Source organism: Anas acuta, chromosome W, assembly GCF_963932015.1.
Source record: "Anas acuta chromosome W, bAnaAcu1.1, whole genome shotgun sequence".
NCBI lineage: Eukaryota > Metazoa > Chordata > Aves > Anseriformes > Anatidae > Anas > Anas acuta.
In genome coordinates this window covers 28,550,019-28,571,230 of record NC_089016.1, presented here as the reverse complement: position 1 = coordinate 28,571,230, position 21,212 = coordinate 28,550,019, and the positions used below count along the sequence as shown (strand labels likewise).

General features: G+C 44.8%; 1 protein-coding gene across 2 annotated transcripts in view; it reads right to left on the bottom strand.

Annotated features, from left to right (window-relative positions):
* Positions 1-21,212, bottom strand: part of DCC (DCC netrin 1 receptor) — a 347,209-nt gene that overhangs the window by 87,583 nt on the left and 238,414 nt on the right. For both annotated transcript variants that reach the window (XM_068665177.1, XM_068665176.1), the window contains 3 exons: positions 20,183-20,331; positions 19,566-19,704; positions 14,252-14,301 (listed from right to left, as the gene is read on the bottom strand). In XM_068665177.1, coding sequence (XP_068521278.1) covers positions 14,252-14,301; positions 19,566-19,704; positions 20,183-20,331 — 338 coding nt within the window. The remainder of the gene's footprint in view (positions 1-14,251; positions 14,302-19,565; positions 19,705-20,182; positions 20,332-21,212) is intronic.

Sequence of the window (21,212 nt, the reverse complement as noted above, 5' to 3'; positions counted from 1 at the left end):
GCTCTATGCTGACAAATGGACAGGATTATCGAGCTTATGGGGAGAGAGACATTATTTTAAGGGATGGAGGGGCAACATGCCTCCTTCACCCCGGTCCAAGGCAATGGCTATCACCATCGCTCTTAAATTAATCGCAGCAGCTGAGCCAGGTCAGCAGTGACCCCAGCTAAGAGCCCGGGAACGCACACCATTCATTACAGACACGCTTGCAACCAAGGGTGAATAAGGGAATATTTTCTCTTGGTGTTTTCTCCTGGACCAGCAGAACAAAGCCGTAACTTGTAATCACGGGCGCAGAATCTGGGAGAGCAAATGGGCTGGAATAGAGACATAAACCATGCAGAATGTGCGGGGACAGAGGACCTGCACCTCTGCATCGAAACTCGCTGTAATTACAGCTCTCCTGCTCCTGGAAGGCAAAATCAATACGGAGTTAATGGGGCTGCGATCCTGCCCACGCAGCAGAGGGGAGAAGAGCCGTGGCCGTGCCGATATGCACCCTACAGCCCAGCAGAGCGATGCTGGGGTGATTTCCCCAGGCCACAACAGCCCCAAGCAATGGGAAATCCTAGGGAAAACCATAGGAGGTGTGATACAGAGCTGGCTGCCATGTGCTGTCCCTGCTTTGGGAACAGCCTTTTTCCAGATACGGGGGTTGCCTGGCACTAATCTCTAATCTTTCCATCTTAGCACCGGCTTTTGACTCGCTTCTTGTGTTTGTTTTCGGCTGCCTTTTTGCTTTTTTACTCTAAATTGTTACAGAACAGGATGCGTTTGCGCGTTTCTTTTATGCAACGCACTAAAATGTTGCTGAATAGCAAACACTCCTTAACTTGCTTGGCTTATAAATGAAAAATAAAAGCATAAAACAGCGAGGGACGGGTCTCTGTGAAGGCAGAAGACCCATTTTTCAAAAGCTGGTGAACGCAACCACCAGCCAGAGGGCTGTGTAACCCCGTGCAGTGAAACTATAGTTTTCACACCGGTGAAAATGGACATTTTTGAGTCTTTTTGGACCCCAGGCACTGAGAAATGGAAACCCCAATCCATGGATATGTGTCCATCCCTGCCAGAAAGCTCCTATTTTTTTTTTTATTTGCATGCATTCTTCTTAACAGCGATTAAAAATAATAATAATCATGGAAAATGTCAAAAAATCGCATAAATCTGTACACCCCACTGCCGAGCTGCAGAAGGGAAATTTGTGTTCACAAATGGCACCGGGCCAACATAGCTGCGGATGGTAAAAGACCATATTGCCCACGTATCCCTCTGCATAAGAGGCAATTAAAATATGATGCTAAGAAATGCTAAAGAAAACGAGGGAAGCACAAGCATTTGTTGTGCTTTATTTTTTTTTATATATACGAAATAATACAATAAAAATAAAACCCAATTAAAAAAGACTCTGCCAATGCTGCAAAAATCTTATGGCTCGTTACAAGCCATCGGAAATCGAAGGCAGACAGACACCCAAATTATCTCCCGGCTTGAACCAAGTGTGCTCAGACCGAGTCCTGGAATGAATGACTTCTGGGTTTATGCCAGGCTACAGCTGGATCCCACCTCGGTAAACTTTTACGAGCCATTCCAAAATTTCTCGTGGCTCATTTTGTCGTGCATCAGCGGAGGAAAAGGTCCTTGCCCTAATGAAATAGGTGCTCGCAATAAATGCTCAGCAGCTGGTTATATGACTGGACACATCGCTTAGCTCCTTCCATATGCTCTTATTTCCCTATGTGAGTGGATAAAAGACCTTCAGAGGTTTGGGGAGCAAAATTATATTTGGCATAGAACCTCCCTAAAATTAAATATGATTTTCTGCCTCTATTTCCGTACCCGTTTTTTTTTTTCTTATCTCGAGTATTTTTGAACTGCCAGTCACTCGAACCATCCCGACTTCCAGAGTTTAGATGCGAAAGCATAAAATACCGAGCTCAGTCAAAAGAAATTAATGAGTGTTTGCTTTTTCAAGGGTATTCTCTGGCGAATAACACCAGCGAACCGATTGCGCGCCGGGCAAATTGCTGGCTGGGGTGATTAAATCAGAGCTTCTCAGAAGCAACACGCCTGTCAGACTTCATCGAATTTGGTTACGTTAACACAGTTTTACTTTCTTAAAATGTAATTAGCAATAAATTCAATGAGAGGCTTAGATAACATCGTTCAAAATAAATAGGAAATGAGAAAACGCCGGGAGGGACAAGAAGGCGCTGCAGGCAAAGCGCACCAGGGGGAGGAAAGCACACCAACCCAGCAGGTTTTTGGTGGTTTTTAAACATTTTATAATTAAATATATATATATAAATCATGTATAAATAGGTATATATCTATAAATACGTCTGTATAATTCGAAGGAAAAGCCACGTAAGGTTTTTTCTAAAAAGACCCCGTGAAATGCTGCAAAGAGCACCGAAGGCTGCATTGCTCCGCGGGGGCAAGCGGTGCTCGGTGCAGCCAGGAAAAGTCTCTCCTTGTCCTGAAGGACTTCCAGGACTTTAGGAACACGACTTATTCATAAGCTTTTAACTAGTCTTAGGATTAGAGGCCCCTGCATTTGACCGAGCCAACTTAATTCTCTTGTGTCTGTAAGGAAATGCTCTCGGGGTGTCCACGGGATTGGCTTCCTGCAATTAATCCCGATTCTCGGCTAATTCTAAAATCTTATTAAGCTCAGAAAGGGGCTGGCGGGACAGCTGCCTGGCAGCATCCATCACAGCAAGAGTCTGAGGGACATCCCCAGCCCGGGCTGCAACCCGCAGCTTCCCTCTGCTGCCTGCAGCCTGCCTTTACTGCAGCAAACCCACCCCAAAAATAAATAGGAACAGAAGATGTTGGTGCTTCAGCACAATGATGTTTGGACTCTTTTTTTTTTTTAACAAGCATATTTAGGCTCTGCACTCGACTGCAGCTCCGATGAGGTTTTTAAACAGCTGGAAACTTCAGAAAACTTCAGTAGGGATGCTGGATATAATGAACACTTAAGCGGAGCCGCAGAAAACCCGTGCTGAAAATAAACTCATGAATATGCAGGAGATCGACTAAAGTTTGTTGCGGGATATTGGGGGGAGCAGTTACACTTAAATAGCGGGTAAAGAAACAGAGAGCAAGCAAAAAACGTGAGGGTTTTGGTTAAAACCAAATTCAGGGGATGTATTTATGCATTTATTTATGCGTTCCCCCTCCAAAAAAGCCACGGGGCCAAAACCACCGGTGGCATCCAAAGCTCAGGCAAGCCAACCCTGGCTGGCTGCTGAAAGAAAACGTGCAGAAGAGGTGTTTGGGGACACGGGGCTGAAAAGGAAGCCTTGCACTCCGAGCCAGCTTAGGAGGATCTCAATTACACCTGAAATGCTATCGGTAATTTCTCGCTCTGTTTATTTGCTCCCCAAAATTGATTGTTGGAGTGGCGTGTGGCTGCGCAGGGAATCGGATCGGTGCCGTGGGATGGGAGCAGGCTGTGCTAAAGAGCTGCACGGCTCCTGGCGGCTGCAGGAGGAGATGCTGAGGACAGGCAGCAGCGCTCGGGGACTGTCTGACATGCAAAAAATAAAACGCCAGTGTACAGACACCGCCGTGGACTGTTATCACCTGGCAGCTGGTAGGGGATGAGAGGAGGCATGGAGCTGAGGAGCGAGCTTGGTCCTGCTCTGCGATCTGAATATTGTCCTAAAAAACGTCATTCCCCTCTTCCAGCTCCTCGAAGATGAAGATTTATGAAAAGGGAGACCACTTCAGCAACCCCAGGCTGCTAATCGATGGGTTGAGGACAGCGGAAAGTAAAAGGAATGATTTCCAAGTGGGAAGTTTCCATGCGTAAACGAAGGGCTGCTGAGCTCTCACGTGGGTGCAGGAGTTTCAAGGAGGCTCACGCTTCACCAAAACCACAACTTTACGTTTGACAACATCTGCATGGAGGTTTAATACCCTTGCATTTATGTACATCAACCTCACAGCTTTCATTAACCCGTCTTTGCACTCAAAACTGGTGAAACCCCTGCTCCCGATGCTGCTCCTCGTCCTACTCACCCAGGATCTGGGATGCTCTGGGATCACGCTGCCCACCTCCCGCTGCTGTAAGCACAAATCCTGCGGCACAGACCTTCACACCCCATACCCAAAGCATCCTTACTTTGCTCTCAGCGAGTTCACACAGCGCTGGATGCTGCTCCTCACCTCCTCCAGTATTTCTCCAAGTTGGACTTGCCCGGGTTCGCCTTCTCCGCATTATTTGTGTCTTCAGCTCCAACAGCACTGCTACTCCCTTTTACAACCCTGCTGTTCTTTCCTTTTCCTTTATTTAATTATTATTTTTTTTAATTGCAAGATGTTCCCCAGTCAAAACAATTCCAGGAGAGGCATTAGAGCACGGAGGACTAAATAACAAAGAAAAGCACGGAAAGCCACGTGCGATGAAATCTGGCAGCGCCGCAAAATTAAAACAGAGCGAGGCAGAATTGGAGATGAGTGAATTATTTACAGCGAGCAATTTGTCTTCCTGTCTGCTCCCAGACAAGGCACTGGGTTGTTTCCTCCGGCTCATTCAAGAGATGGGAACAAAACGCTACTTTGGGATTCCCTGCTACACGCTAAAAGGCTGATAGAAATTCAACCTACAGGTCACCTAGGATTACGTCTGCTTCTTATTGAACGAGTATGGAAGCATTTTGATGGTGAAAATTTGGATAATCTGGTTTCTATCCAGCAATGCCCATGGTTTGGGGCTTCGGCACCATGTACCCAGTGCAGCTGGCTCCCATCAGGGCACAATAATTAGCAGAAATAACAGAAATAATATAAATATCGTTGTGCTCCTAGGCAGAATGAGCACTTTGAACCATCTTGTTCTCAGTTTATAGGAGGAATAGAGGAGAAACTTGGAAATTATTGCACTTGCTGGCTCCAACGTCCTTAAATCCCTAATTCGAGGCCAAATCGTAACGGCGATCAGAAAACTGACAAACCTATTTTGAAGACGCTTACGCAACTTCAAAATGAAATTGGGCTTCAGCAAGCTACGAATTTGGGGACAAGAAAGTAGGGCACTGCCACAGACAGCTGGAGCAAACCCACAGAATTAAAACCTCCGCTCCATAAACCAGCGGGGATTAAAACGCAGACCTGGCAGTTCTCAACCCAAAGCGTCCCCTCTTTCTATTAAGTTTTGATTTTTTTATTTTTTTTTGCAAGCAGCTCTGCCACATTCAGATGTTTCCTCTGGTATTAAAAAACAATGCTGTGCTTATCAGGACTACCGCGACGCCAGCAATTTGCAAGGAACGTGTTTAGAAATGCACCGACTGTTTACCCCAACACATCAAATTAAGGGGAAATATATTTAGGAACAGATTTGTGCTGCTTTGGCTGGTGTGATTATAAATTATTTTGTCAGCCTCACTGCCTAATTGCTAAAGGATAAGGATCTCTTAAGGGAAAAAGCAAATATTAGAACAAGCGGAGAGCAGGCTTAGTGCCTGGAAAGCACATGAGTGTGAACCAGCCCCTCGATCTCTGGCTCACCCTCGCCATCATCACAGTGTTTTTTGGAGAAATCTTCTCTTTCCGTTTCTTCTTTCCAGCCCGATGAGTCAACGTGGGGCTTTGCACAAAGAGAAACGGGAGGGAGCTTTTCAAGGCTGGGTTTTCACTGTGTAAATCTCCGATTTGGAAGAAAACCACCGTTCAGTCACTCACCCAAAGGAAATATTACAGGTCAGAAGTATTTTTTCCTGCTAGAAATGCAAAACAGGCAACTTCTCTCTTTCAATGTGCATTAAACACCCTTTGTCTTTTCACTTTGGTTGCAGCATTTGATGGCCAAATGCTTGGTCATGGCACGTCGGCGCCCGTGGGGAAAATTACTCTTTAGCATCACCCTAAACCAAAGGTAAATACAGCTGTATACATCTCAATAAATAAATAAATAAACAAATAAATAATAAAAACCAATCTCCTTTGACTGAATCCATCCCTCTGTGCATGTCATACGCCACGGGCCGATTTTTCAACCTGCGTTGACGTTAGGCACAACCGCACGGAGCATTGCGAGTACCTCTCCCCGGTCCTTTACCAGATTGTACAGAAGTTTAAAAAAAAAAAAAAAGTCAACTGAAATGTTCATGATTCAGCAAAATCACTGATTTATTTTATTTTTTTTTAATATCCTGCAACTTATTTTTTGCTCAAAATTTAGAAATGAAGTCTGTTCTTCTTGGTTTTTATTTAATATTAGTGCCTTCTGCATACCGTGATTCTTAAGGACGTCCAAACCATAAATGTAGAGTTAAATATAAAAAGATAAAACGCCGTGTAAAGATATCACGCACTTTAGGTGAAGATGGACTGCATGAAACCAACCTCATCCCGGCGCAGAGCTAAAAGCTTCAAAAGTTGCATGTGCAGAAGCGCAAAGCATTACCATGATAATGCTGCAAATATTGCTCATATTAGAAGGAAGATGGGTGTTTTAAGATGGGATCTTTCTTTCCAAAGCCAAGCAGAGTTTATGTTTTCTTGCACAGGGACAGGAGCCTACAAATATTTTGGCTCCTTCCCTTTAGGTCCCATTGCGCCGGGGCACGGCAGCAGCCGGTATCGGTTCCCTGTGGCCGCCCACAACCTTGGGTTTCTCCTTCCCCGGCTCTTTATGGCTTCTCTCGGAGATACCCGGGAACACAGAGCTCTACTAATCAGTGTCATAGCTCGTTAATTTGGTTTATTGGTCTCTGGGTAAGCCTCGCATGCTGCACCGTTCGGCAGGCGCCGAGTCTTTATCATTAAGAGATAACTGCCCAGAGCTCCCGCTCGGCGTGTTGCCTGCTGCATTAAGTGGCTTAATAGTACCGCTAAATTTATCCTAAATGAAAAGGTGGCCGGAACATTCATCACCTCGAACAAGGTTTAATCAAATCCCATAACATAATGAACCTGCCCAGGTTTGACACCGTAACCTTTGAGGGTTTCTATGCGCTCAGCAGCGAGGTATCGGACGTGGACGATGCTCTTCGGTTCTCACACTACTCAAGATAAATAGCTGGAAAAAGCTCTTGGAACTTGTGCCACGCGAGTATTTTGATGGGCACAATTACCGTGCTTCCCTGATAATGACACGTCTTCCAGCTTCATTAGTTCAAGGGATATTTACGGAGAGAATGACCCCCAAACAGTTCTGGTCTCAGAAATGCGGATAATTAATATTAAGAGAAAGTATCGATCCACGAGCCATCAGAAACTTTTCTGCTCTTAAAGGTTAAGCTTGGAGCTTGTTTCTATCCTTCCCTAATAAGTAATACATTTAAAGGTTAAAGATCTCTTTCTCGACGGTCTTCTCCTTAAGTAGTATCTTTAAAGGTTACTAGCATTGTTTCTAGAGGCCACTTCACTAAATAGTGGCGACAGTCACTTTGATTTTACCTTTGCTTCTTTTAAACCACTCAGTATCGATTCCGACACGAGATGCTCCTGGACATCGTTCATATTTACTTTCCCAACTTGGATAAATTCTCTGAACGTTCATCATAGTTTCAGAAACAACGCTATTTTACCCTACTTTGCTCCATCTGGCAAGATAAGAAAAAACAATTTTATCTTTCCTCCAATCTCACTTTCCAGTCTACGCAGCTCATCTTTCCCTGCTGCCATAACATTTACATATATCTGAAGAGTTCCAGCCTCCACGGTGCTTTACAAACATTAGCTAATTACATAAATTACCACGTTTTTCACACTTGGCAAATATCACGTTAAAATCCAGCTCAACCACCCTGCTGGCTCTCCAGCCTTGCCGTACAGAAACGTCACCAGGCAGTGCGATGGAGTTAGCAGAGGAAAGCTTCTCCTGATTTTTTTTTTATACTCATCGATTCAGCCATCGTCCCTACTGGAAGGAGAGATTTGGGGGATGGCAGTTTGTTTGACTGTCTGGCTTAGCTCTATCACCTTGATTTTCCCCCAAAACCACCACCAGAAGGACAGTTTCGGTATGCAGAAGTGCCTCAATTAGCAATTTTGTTCGAATTTTGGTAGCAGTGCTCTCAGGGAGTTGATACCCAAGAAGGATGCTCAGCATCCCAGCAGGACAGGGGACAGCAACGTCCCCTTGCCAGCACCTTGCGCACCCTGCTGCTTTCTTAGGTAGATTTAAGCTTCGTTGGCAAGAAATTGGATAATTACCATGCTCGTTTGGGAGAAAAATGCCTCCCGTGCCAGCTAAATGTCTGACATATGATGATGAAAGGCTCTAAGCAGGATAGATGGCACCTACTTGAAGCAGCCTGTCCAGCCTTAAAAGAAACATCCTCGCTTGCTATTGCTTCGTCATAAAGGGTCCAATCCATCCTCATCCTTCAGGGAGCCCGCGGCGTTGCACCGGCGTGATGTACAGCTCAGCAACAATTCCTGCGAAGCTTTGGATGCATTTATGGCACATTTTAATGTACGTTTCGCAGCAGAGCAATTTTAAGCAGCTGAGCTAAATGCAGCCTGACAGAATGGTTGATCTCCGTGGCTCTGCAGCGCAAAGCAGCCTTCAGACCCAGATGCTAAGGAAAGAAAAAAGTATAAAAAGTATTTTATTTTTTTTTCCAGTGGCAGCATCTGGCTCCGGCGTGTCACCGAGCATCCCAAGGCAAGTGTCTTCCAGTCTGCATCCTCCTCCTCCGCAGCAGAAAACAATTTGGGGATCAAAATGGGAGTGAGGAGGAGAGGAACGAGTAACATCTTACCCTAAAAATGATGAAAGCTTTGTGACACAGGTTGCTGAAGAGCTGATAGTTTGGTGATGACGTTAATTTGGAGACCCTTCAACATCATTTAAGATTCCAGCTGAGCAGCAAACCTTTGTGTAGGTGATGGAAAACTTCAGACACGAGATTTGTTTTCTTTAGGTCCCAGGTTAATGCAAAGCATCCCATACAAGAGCAGGCAGTTGGATGCCTAACTTCGATTGTCTAAGTCTTTTGCATAAAATAATTTAGAAAAGGGACAGAAAAACTGCATAAAAAAAATCAATCTGATAGAAAAAGTACGGGTAGCCCAGAAGGATCCATCTATTAGGACATTTAGTGGCACTCAGCCCCGTAGGCGCCGTTCTCCATTACAAAATGTTAACGAGTTTGAAGACAATTAAAAACGGAGCTAGCTGATGGGATGCTGACCGCATTGTGCCCTTGTCTGGGCTCCTCACAACATCAGGCTTAGCCACGAACCCAGCTCAGCCATCGGGGTCCAGCACCGCAGCCCCCTGGGCAGCCCTCCACAACCCCACAGCCAGACTTGCTCCAAAATCAGGCAATTTCTGTCCCCGTTTTTGTCCAACTTCAACACCACCCTGCAGCCCTGAGCGGGTCCAAGTGGCCATGAATATGCAGCATCTCCAGAAGCCACGGTTGTGAGGTGCTTAAGCAGTGTGAAATTAAATGATTTGTTCGGGGCGGAGGTCCTGCTACCCGCCAGCCTACCCCTTTTGACAGCGAGAGACGCTCGCCGTAGCTGCAGAGAGTTCAAGATGTTGCGTATTACAAAGATTTTCCTAGGAATAATTGACCACATGAGGCAAGAAGCAGGGAAGAGTTTTGCTCGGTGAATGTTAAACAACACAATTATTCAGCGTAACGAGCTAAGGCTAATAGGAAAGAGCTGCAAATGTGGTATTCAAGGGTACAACCCACGGCTAGCACTCGCTTAAGCCAAATTCTCCTTCGTTAAATTTGAAACAAAAGCCTCTGTTTTCCTACCGTGATGAAGACAATGAAGAATCTTCTTCCCGCAGTTTATTTACGGCACTTCCAAAAACCTCATAAATGTCAGAGATGTTGGGTAGCAAACATTACGGGGCATGACGACAATGAACTTTTTATTTATGAAGACAAAGATGTGCACCCATGAAATGATAGAAAAAAGGGATTTTTTAGCATTCTCCTAATCTTCACGCCAGGTTTCCATGCAAAGCCTCTTCTACAGGATAATTGATGGGAGTTTTATATAAAATAATGTTTTAAAGGTGACTTTCTAGGTGCTTTTTGTGATGTCCTCACCTGCACTCTCCCTCCACCGCTGCTCCGTGGGTCTAATTTGTCAACGAAATGAAACACGGCGCAAAATAGTGACTTCAAGCAGTGCTTTGGGATCACACTTGTTCTCTTTAACAAGTTTTTTTTTTTTTTTTACAGAAAGGTTTTCTTTTAGAAGACAAAAAGGTTGGCAATTTGTTTAGCTTGAAGCTGCAAGTCTTGGACTTTTTTGTTTCCCAGCCGCCTGCTGTGGAAACGGTCCCCTTCTTTGACCTCTGCCGACGAAGGTTTGGTAATTGTCCCATTGTTTTTGAACAACGTGCTCAGTGTTTTTTCTAGAAGGAGAAGCTGTAGGTGCAGGTATTTCTTTGACAAAACTCTACTAAGCGTTGGACGCGTCCTTCTTAGCAAAGAAGGCTATTTTCAAACGAAATAAACTAGAAATGAGTCTCTTAGTAGGAACAAGCCACACGTTAGTCAAAAGAGAGGGCAAAAAAGGGCATTTTTAGCTTTCATGTTGAATTAGGTTCATGCACGGAATGTAATGGCAACAGACATATGCACACCTACGTGCGCATCCTTCCCATCACTGCTCTCTCTTTTGGCCAAACTGGACGCTACACATAATTAATTCATAGGAAAAGAAAATCGGGAATCATGTAGAAAGCTTTGAAAGAAGATTTCGTCCTGAAATAACTCTTGGTCGCTTGCCACCAAGAGGCCAGCAGTGGTTATTTCTAATAACCAGCCAGCGGTGATTACGAGCCCCCGTGCCTTTCGCCGGTTTCTCAGATCAAATTCTCCTCTTAATTGTCTCAGCCACGTCTGCGTTGCGATTTACAGTGAAATCTCTTTTAGGCAGGGAACTGTATTTCTGTCCCAGTCCTCCCCGTTATCAATTCTGAGCTGACTGAGGTCTCCAGTCCCACAGCCCCATCAATATTAAGCAATAATCACGATAATAGTAATTCACGTCGAGCATCTTCCATTTGCTTGGCCGTCTCCGTCACGTTATTAAATTAATCGATCTGCCAGCATCAAAGAAAAATAGCAGCGAGACAGAAATCTTATTAAACCGGAGATAAAAATTTAAACAATTCTGCAAACGACCAAGGCAAAGTCTTGGGTCTCTTCTGTGCGCGGCTCAAACCCGGTTAGCAAACCATGACGGCTGGTTATTTGTTTTGATTGCATCAGTCCGTGCTTTTTAAGCGTTTAATTGAATTAATTCTCAGCAAGTGCTGCCAGGAGAAGAAAAACAAGGAGACGGGCAAGACAAAGACTGCAGAAGCGCAACAGGCTGGGTTATCACAACCTTTTCCAAAGGTGAGAAACTGCGTAGGGTTCTTCGCCTCGTTAGGAGTCACATTAAAAAAAAAAAAGGGAAATAGCATTTCGGGGCACGGTCTTTGAAGATGGTTCTGCTTGAAAAAAACTTTTTATTCCTTGAGATTTAGTGAGTTTAGTTCATTTCTGCTATATTTGCTGTTTCTGGTTGCCTTGATGTAGATATTTCAACTCTGTTCCCATCTCACAAGGATTTTATGTGGTACGTGGGTATGGGCACTTCCCTACATCGTCCCTAACTGCAGGACGCGGTCCAGGAGAGCACAGAACAATTCCACATCACTTTTTCTTTCCAGTAAAGACCCACGATACACCCTTAAAACACCTTTTTACGCAGGTGCCAGCCTGCGAGCTTTTGAAACTGATACTCTCCATCAACAGTGGGTGCTTTGGAAAGCCATAGATCTCCTGAGCAGAGGAAGAATTTTGGAGCAGAGGCTCACGGCGGACTCTTTTACCCCACCTGTACAAAATAACTCTACCTATAAGTGCAAATAACCCTATAATACATCCCAAGGTGGGAGCATCCGTGCCCCACCCCATGCAGCGTCGTAACCCGGGTCTTATTTTCTATTTTTGTTCAAAGTGCTTCAAAATGGAAACGATCAGCCTAAAAGGTCACTAACCATGATCAACTGCTCGGTGACATTTTAACTTGAGAGTAAGGAGGGAAAAAGTAAACACGAAGGTTTGGAACAAGATGCGCCAAGACGACAATGCCCTTTGGGCACGGCTTGTAAGACGAAAGCAACTGCAGCAGAGGGAGTTTTGAAATAAATAAATAAAGATCCAGAAGGTTTGATGGCATGAAAGCAAGCAGGGAAGAAAAAGATCAGCCTGACAGGTACTCAGTGGTCCCGACGGATCGGAGATCCTATAAATGTTCCTTAAATTGCGGTTTATCCTAGTCGGTGAGCTTTGGGTGAGCTTTGGGCTCCTGCTTTTGGGCAGCTGTGCAAATGGACGTGGCGAGGATAACGTCCGAAGGGACATCCTGATAAGACACAGATGGGTGGGAATTGCACCTTTCTTTCACGTTCTGAAGTTTGAGCTTTGCAATGTCCTAACGAGCCAGTGAAAATCAATGAAACGAGCTCCAAAACAAGAGCTTATGCAGTGCCGGTAAATGTGAGGAGTAAATAAAAAGGAGCAATCTCCCCCATCTCTCCGAACGCATTCAGAAGTAGCACTCATGAAGCACGAAGCGCAATTAACACCTATTATGTACAATATTATCTTACGAAAGAATATTAGCCCACTCCATCAGGGAAATGGCACAGGTTTTTCTACGAAGGGAATTACGGCATTGAAATGAAACAAATGAACGCTTCCGAAGAAAATGGAGATGTGCTCATCGGAATAAGCAAGACGACAACAGACCTACCTGCACGTGGTGCGTACAACCCCATCAGTAAGATATTTCTTCCCCACCCCTCCTTTCCCTCAGGACCAGCTCTGCTTCTCGTTATTCCCGGAGATTTTTCTATTTAATCATGCCACAGTTATGTTTATTACCGACGTTAATCTGCAATCAGGGAACAGCTTCTGCTGTTCTCTCCGAAGTTGAAGTGGCACTCCTGTTGCTGAAGCCTCCCTGAAAAAAAATCACTGCTTCTCTTTCGAACATTTTTGGGGTGTTTCAGGGCTTATTTTAATGAGATCTCGAAAGGAAATGAGGCTTTTCATTCCCACGTGTATGGGAATATGTGGTGTGTCCACCTGAAAAGCTCACCAATACATTTTTGATGCTTCTCCCCACTTCCCTTAAATGCCATGAAATCTCACAGGGCTGAATATGAGATGGAGAAAGAAGGAGTTGGGTTGAGAATGACCCAGTTGGTGTCCCCACATAGGGAAAACCTACAGCATTGGTAAACTTGTTACAGGACAGGAGAATCTGTGTGGGACCTGCACAGCAGGAAAGCTCCGAGGTGTTGTGGCTCTGCAGCAGGATCAAAATTCACTTTTTGAATCCTATTTATCCATTAGACAAAGCTGTTTTATAAAATTATTCACATTGCTGGTCACACACAGCTCCATTTTGCATAGGAAAATACCGCAGCACCTGATTGCCTTTTATCTTTTTCTCACATGAACCTCCAAGAGATCCGAATACATGGTTTTGTTCACGGTTTTGCTACGATTCACTGATTTTCAGTTAGTGATATACGAGTTTTTTCTTGCCTTTGTTTCTGTCTCCTCACGCCCATGCTGAAATATGGCACGGAAATGTTTTAAAAAAACAACACGGAGTTTTTCTTCTAATGAGATTTCACCCGAGACGCTTTTGTGTGAGTCAATGCACACGGGTAAGCATGCAAGAAAGCAAAAATAAATCCTCGCAGAACTCCTTAAAGTCACAAAAACGTTATTTTGATCCTTTCAGGTATGGCCACCGTGACTTTTTTGCCCTTTATAGTGACACAGGACAAGTTGCAACGGCAATCCTACAGAGGGATTGCCCAGGGGGAACAGAAAACCTTTTGGTGTCTACCTTTTGGTAGACACCACCAAAAAAAACAAAAGGTTTTCTCAGAGAACCACATTCCTTAATGATGCTCAGTAACACAGCTCCAAGTACACCAGAAAAACACCCAAAAAGCCACAGAGGAGCAAATTCCTCCTTGATTTTTGGCATTGACAGCACACCAGGCTAATTTCATTCATCAACTACCACCCACCTCTGCTGGACTGATGCTGTAGGAGGGCTTTTTTTTCCTAATTAAGACGTTTTGGGGCATAGGTGGCATTTGGCACCGTGGAAAGGAAAAGCGGAACGCCTCCCAAAATCAAATTCAGCCGCAGAGGGGGGATGAGATGCAGATCGTGGAGATGCAGAGCCTACCAAAAGCAGGGATCACTGGCCACGAGATGTTGAGCACGGGCAGACTTACCCTGGAGTTGACCACTTCCAAGGAGACATTCTGGGGCATGGCGCTGGGCACTGCAAGGGAAAAGAAACAGGGCAAAGTGGGACAAGGTGCCATCAATAGCCAAATCCCAACAAGCTACACCCAATATTTCTCCCGTCGGACAGAAAGGAGTGTGTTTTTTTTACGTGTGGTTTATAATCAGCTCACAAGCATGCACATCATCCAGGTGGCACTTCAGAGGTCCCCTAGGGAGAGAAAAAACCAACTGCATCTGCTCATTCCTTCTCCTTTGTGATAGACCTATTAGCAAACCCTTTAAACAGCCATTCAGCGGCTTCCCTGCAGTGACACCGACTACTTGAATTCATTTCTTTGTTATCATCTCGGTCGAAAAAGGATAGGAGCAGGGCAGAATTTTTTCTGGTATTTATCCATCAAGGTAAGTGCGTTTTGAGGACGCACCACACGCAGACTGACCGGACGCCCCTCTCACTGCTACCTTGCTTTTAGAAGGATGCTAGGAGGGAAAAAGGGCATTTTTTTTCTCCAGATATTACTTAAAAAGCAGTGTTTTCCATTAAGGCTGCAATGTGACAAAACAACCATTCGGGTCATCCGCAACCAAGTATTTCCTGACAAATTTCTTCCTGTTTTCCACTCTGCATATATCTCTTTCCAATCTGCTCGTACAAAACCGGTTCAAATATATATTCATTCCTCCAGCAGATGGCCAATATTAATTCAACTGCTGAGGAGCCAAGAGCTTTACAAATATGTTCTTAGTTGTGATGCATCAGCTCCCTGACACGCACCTCAAGCTTTATTTCCCTTCGAGAGAAATATCGCCTGCCTAAGTTGGCCCTGAATTTGCAAAAAAAAAAGAACTGAAAAAGGCCCACGGTAAATACCCAATTTAAGAAGAGTTGTCAGCCTGATGCATTAGGGCAAATGAGAGAAAATGATTTTTCAGTGTACAGTTATGAATACATCAAGCCAAAGCTGTGCTCTTTAAACCATTTTTATGTGACGTTAACAAGAGCGCTCGGGCAAAATTATTGTTTCAGCTGCCCGTGTTCAAATTGGTTCAGCAAAGATCTACACCGATGATCTCAGACCTGAAGCATCGCAGAGATCGAATGAATTAATTTTGTTTATTTAAACGGCGTTAAGAAGTGTTTGGTTTATTGTCTACGGCTACCTGAATGGGAGGAAGACTTCTGGTTGTAGGGAATAATTTAATAGGTAAAGAGCTGGAAGCCATGTAGAAAGGGGACATACTTTGCATCTTCAGTGAAAAATGAAGAAGAGTGGAACCTTTAGCACCAAGCAAAACGTGGACATGACTCGTTTTGTAACTTGCTTTGGCCAAAACTTGAGAGAATGAATGGGCGAAAGCCAACGTATTATACCGAGGACACGATGGGGACCACCTTTAAGCATCCTCAGTGCACAGGGTTGATCCTGCGGGAAGGATTTGAGTCAGCCAGAGCTAAGTCATTTGCCAGGGCTAATAACAAAATAATGGGAAATAAGAGGAAAAGCAACAACGGCTAACCACGAGGGTCCTGCTGCCAGCAAAGTCCCGCTCTGATATTGTATTTATGAAGGCTTCGTGGAGCATAAAAATTAAAAAAAATAAAAAAAAATGATGTATTTGAATCACAATAGCCTGAAAATTCATTGTCTTGGGGCAATGGTACAGCAAAGTGAGCAGGGTGTCTGAGCCACCTTTCCTCTGTGTTGCTAACTTTTATGTTTTATTGCCACTACGCATTATTCTCCTACCAGATCAACTTATCTTCATTTTTCCTTTTCCATGATTTGTTTGTCTTTATTTTTCTGATTGTTTCTCTTTGGCGAACGCTTGTCATATTACCCAATTTTGTTGCGCTCGTACATAATTGAGGCACGCTTTATCTTTCCTGCCAGATCTTTGATCAATAAGAGAAATAAATCCAGCCCTGACCCAGCATCGAACTCAATCCCTTCCACGGCAATGCTGGGCGTCTTCATTCCTTGTTCTCCTCTCTGAGCTTTCTGCTTTACTAAATGGGAGACCCCGATTTAATGTCTGGGGTTGCACAACCAATTCCCCTGGCAAACCAAGCGCTGGAGAGATTACAATTACATCCTCTGCTTTTCCTTCTTGATCGCATCAAGGAATCGGATGCACCTGGTAAAACTTTTGTGGATTATTCCCAGCTTGATGATGCCATGAGAAATAAGAGCAGAACTCATTTCATCGATACGTGATGAGCAGAGACGGATGCATCCAGGGATAAATTCAGCCCCTTCGTCTTGGCACGAAGCTGGGTGAGTTGAGCCTCACTGCTGGTGATGGGAAGAACGTTCATATGGCAAGGCACTGAGTTTTGGTACTTCTAACTGGTAGAAATAATAATGAAAATAAGAAAAAGAATGGTTTGGTTGGAAGAGCCCTTCAAAGCTCATCAAGTCCATGGGTGGACTTGGTGAGTGGTCACTTTAGGGCCAGCCAAAATCGATGAGGGCATTGTCCAAATGCCTCCTGATCATGATGGGCTTGGGGCATCCATCCAGAACCCCTCCAGGAAGCCTGGGCAATAAATTTTGTTTAAACCAAGTACTCGGGAAGCATGAAAGAAGACCGGCTGCCAATTGCTGGGATTAAATGCGTTTTGATAAATTCACGAGCACGATAGCTCAGGATCCAATGTGCAGGATCCAATGGCACAGGATTTTTTTTTTCTTGTGGTGAAGCTACAGACCATATCATACGCTGTACAGCCAAGGACTGGGATGGAAAAAATAACTTGAGCAAGCACACTCGCTTTCCCTAGAGGAAAGAAGGCTTAAAAATGATTCTGGTCCTTTTACAAGATGAAAAGAAGCAGCCCAATCCCAAAGACTTCTCTACCAGCTAGTGGGGAGCAGAAACTAACCCTGTTGTAGAAAGTGATGTGGATATGGGGAACTGCGGGCTTTCTCCTCCCTTTATCGCTCACCAATAAACCAGGATGGATTAATGGCTTCTCCTCTCCTCTCTGTAGGTTGATAGCTGCACACAAGTTATTTCTTGCTGTTTTATGGGGCAGAAAAGGCCTTAACCCTGGGAAAGGTCTTTTTTTTTTTTTTTTTTTTTGAACCATAAAAGAAAGAATTGCAGATTGCAGGAAGGTTTGGACTTGTACTCTCCACTCCCTCGTCTCCTTCTGTACAATGAGATGCTGGGACTACCACAGTAAGAAGGATGAAAAGAAATTTTTCTCTTTCTCTTCTTTTTTCTCTTTCTCTTCTTTTTTCTCTTCTTTTATACCTGCTCCAAACCCTTTTTTTCCCCCTTTCTGCACATCCACTTTTGAGAGGGGGGTTTGGTTCGTGGAAAAGCTTTAAAACAAAACCAGAATTAACAGATTCTTGCTTAATTGCAATTACCCTGGGATACTCCAGGTTTCAAATGTCATCTGGATATCGAGGATGAGTTATCGGTAGAGAAAGAGCCCAGGAAGAGCCTCCTCTTCAGCAGTGATTTTTGTTCGCAGACAGGTGAAGCGTTTGAAACACTTGCGGAGGATAATTTCCAGCCTCATGAATAACAATCTTTTCCCTTTCTCACTTATGATGACATTTAAAACCAACGTGGAGTACAGGGCCGCAGTTCTACACTTCACGGCGTGAATTAAATCTGCATACATTATGCAAAATATTCATTTTTCACTTGTTTTCCTTTTGTTTTTATAATTATAAGTGTGAAGTAATTTATTCTGCCAAGATCCAGCCCGTATTAACAGGGGAAACTGAATTAACCGGGGAGACAGAAGCAGCACTTGAAAAAATAGTGCAGAGGTGTCAAATAGAAAATAACGGTGCCAAACGAGCTGGGGGCTCGTGGATGGATCCTACTGAAGACAGAGCCTGGAGTAAGGCAGATTAAAATAGCATTTGCTTGGGGTTTCCCCTACACCTTGTCACCTGCGTGGCTTGGGGACTGTGCTGCAGCCACCTCAAAGAAATGCAGGAGCTTCTCCAGAGCACGCTATCCCTCTCATCTGCTGTTTTTCTCCAGGGTTTATACAGCTTCTGCTCCTGCTGCCCAGAAACTCGTATTGATTTTTTCAGCTGTGGAGAAGCGTTCAGAAGCAAAGGAGTTCGCCAGACAGACAGAAAATCGCCATTCTTAACCTCAGACAAAATTTTTCAGCTGGTTTGGGTAGGATAACCAGGGAGAGATACGGCATTCGTAATAAAATTAGGTAGAAAGTGGTAAATATAAACATTTTTCCACAAAGATGACCTTGAGGTAGTGATCCAACCCCAGGGCAAGCCAACTGGAACTCCCCTACCTTCCTTTAGCAGCACGGGTGAAAAATAAGTTGTCAGAATTGTTATCAGAACGAAAACCATTTATAAATTTCACCACTAAAGCTCGGTTGACGCCTCTTGGATCATCTTTAAACAAAGCGTTGGCATGGAGAAAAATCCCTCCGGCTGTGGGGCTCGGTGGGGAACTGTTCCTGAAGCACCGGCACCCTCCCGTCTCTGCTTTCTCTTCTGCTTTCCGGGCTCTCTTCTCCCCTTCATTTCTTCCTCCTTCCCCCAGCAAGTATCAGCTATTCTCTTTTAACCGTAAGGGCTGTATTTCCTCTTAAAACCAGAGAAAACTGCCTGGCAGCAAAAATATCTAGTTGGAAAAGTCAGCCTGATGGAGATCCTTCTTGGGCTTTGCATGCACCCACCCCACCAAATTTTTTTTTTGGTCTTTTTTAGGTTTTTACACCTTTGTGGCCAAAGTGACTTTGAAATAAGTGACTTTGTAACTCCTGCTTTGGCTAGGTCCACGAATCAGACTCAGTGTCTTCAAGAGGAGTAAGGTAGGTGTAAACTCTTGTGTTGGCCAACACAACTAAGTGCTTCCTAATGCAAAACCCAACTTGATGTACCTCCCCTGTGTGTCCCAGGAGCCTGGGGAGGATGGCAGGGAAGGTGCTGTGACCAAGCAGAGGGTGAAGCACGGGCACATCTGCTGCCCCCCCATATAACATGCAAGGAAAAGGGAGGCAGTTGTGTCCTCCAATGCCATTGTAATGAAATAGCTACAGGGTATCCACACCTGTGCTCGAGTTAGAGAGAAAATAGAGCCGTGCAGCATCCTCATTATTAGATGTAGGTATAATGAAGTGAACCAATTATCCCTGGAGATGAGCATTAGCTCGGAGCACTGCAGGCAGGTTATGAATCTCTGGTTTCCGTCCTGAATAACCAAATTGCTTCATTCCTGTTTCTTCCTCAACGTAGAGAAAAAAAAGCATCACGACCTCAACCAGGCAACCCGTTGGGTCTTTCCTTCTCCACTTACCATCCGAAAGCGTGGTGACGGTGACGTCCTCGGTGGAGACGCCAGGGCCGTAGCGGTTGTAGGCCAGGAAGCGCAGGGTGTACTCGGTGAACTTCTTCAGCCCCTCGAGCCGGTAGGAGAGCCCTTCCACCTCCACGTTCTGAGCACACACAGACAGCAAGAGGTCACCAGAAGCAACGCAAAAAGGGGTGAGCAGTTTGGGGACCAATATGCTGCTCTTTGAGAAGCTAAACCCTTATTTAAGATGGAATAAAGGGCAAAATCTAGCAGAATAGGTTGTTACAGACATGCATCCGCAACAGGAATTTTTACCATGAGCAGCTATCAGTCTGGGGAGAGGATGTGCCATTTCTAGGCTGGATTTGCATTATTTTACCCTCCTCCAATAAACCTGGAAGAAGTTACAAGAAGCAACTAAACCCACGTATTCTACAGCGACCACACATACAACCTGCTACCAACATCTTGATGGCTTAGCACAATGTAAAGGGGGAATTCTAATGGGTTTTTAAATGGGATTTAGCATTGTGCTCAAATTTCAGAGCAAATAAAAGAGGGATTTCACCAGCATGAACCAGCTTTTGCAGCCCAAGCTGAATGCCCCCTTTCCCACTCACCTGCTCCCTTCCCGTTGCTGTCTCCGTACAGAAGAGCCTGTAGCCTTGCACGGGGCCGTTGGCGTAGGCAGGGGGATCCCAGGACACGAGGATGGAGGTAGGTGAAGTGGACACAGCCCGCAGGTTTTCCACCGGCCCTGGCACTTGCACTGCACGGGAAGGAAAGGACCGAGTGAGATCTCCGCTCCCGTGCTGCTCTCAGCCCCCACATGCGGCGTGACCCTCAAAACTTAGACAGTCAGAGATGAAAGGGAGGCCAAACCCACAAAAAATAACACCAGAACAAGGTGACAATGTTCATACAGGTGAGGGAAGACACCCAGAGCAGCCCCATGGACAGGAGCCCACGGGTCTGGCCTGGCTGGGCACAAACACATCGGTACACCCCGATTAGCAGTGGCCTGAGGTTACTCCTGCTGAGTCACAGAAACCTGAAAGCACGGAGCGACGTGATGGATTTGAGCAAAAGAAACCATACAGCTTGTCCATATAGCCCCAGAAAGCTGCTTGGAGCAGTGCTTGGACCAGAGACCTCCCCCAGCCAGCATTACTCCATCATCTCCAAACCCAAATTAGCCCAAAAGAAGCACAAGCTTCAATATTAATGTGTAGTCCCAGCTCTGCCCTTAAATAATATTCCCATGTTTGCCCAGTGCTCAGTGCTTACAACAATTATAGGACCATAATGAACTCAACTTCTAAACCAAATAACGACAATAAAAGTGTTGAAATACCTGGTCCTTGAAACTGATATTTAATTCATTTAAGCTGGTAACTGTAGAAGTTTGCAATAGTTTTCACTCTAACTAGAGATCATTTGAAATGCAAAATCTGCCTTAACACCAGATTGTGGTGGGTGAAGAAACACAGAAGTCCTCAAATGCCAACCCCAAACAATCCCTTGCCATTGTTCAAGGAACAATAGCGGGTCACCTTTTGTTATGCAGACTGTCTCTTAAAGTGCTCCAATTTCTCTCTGCATGCAAATTATGGCGCATTAACTACATCACACTCAGCTTGAATGAGTTCT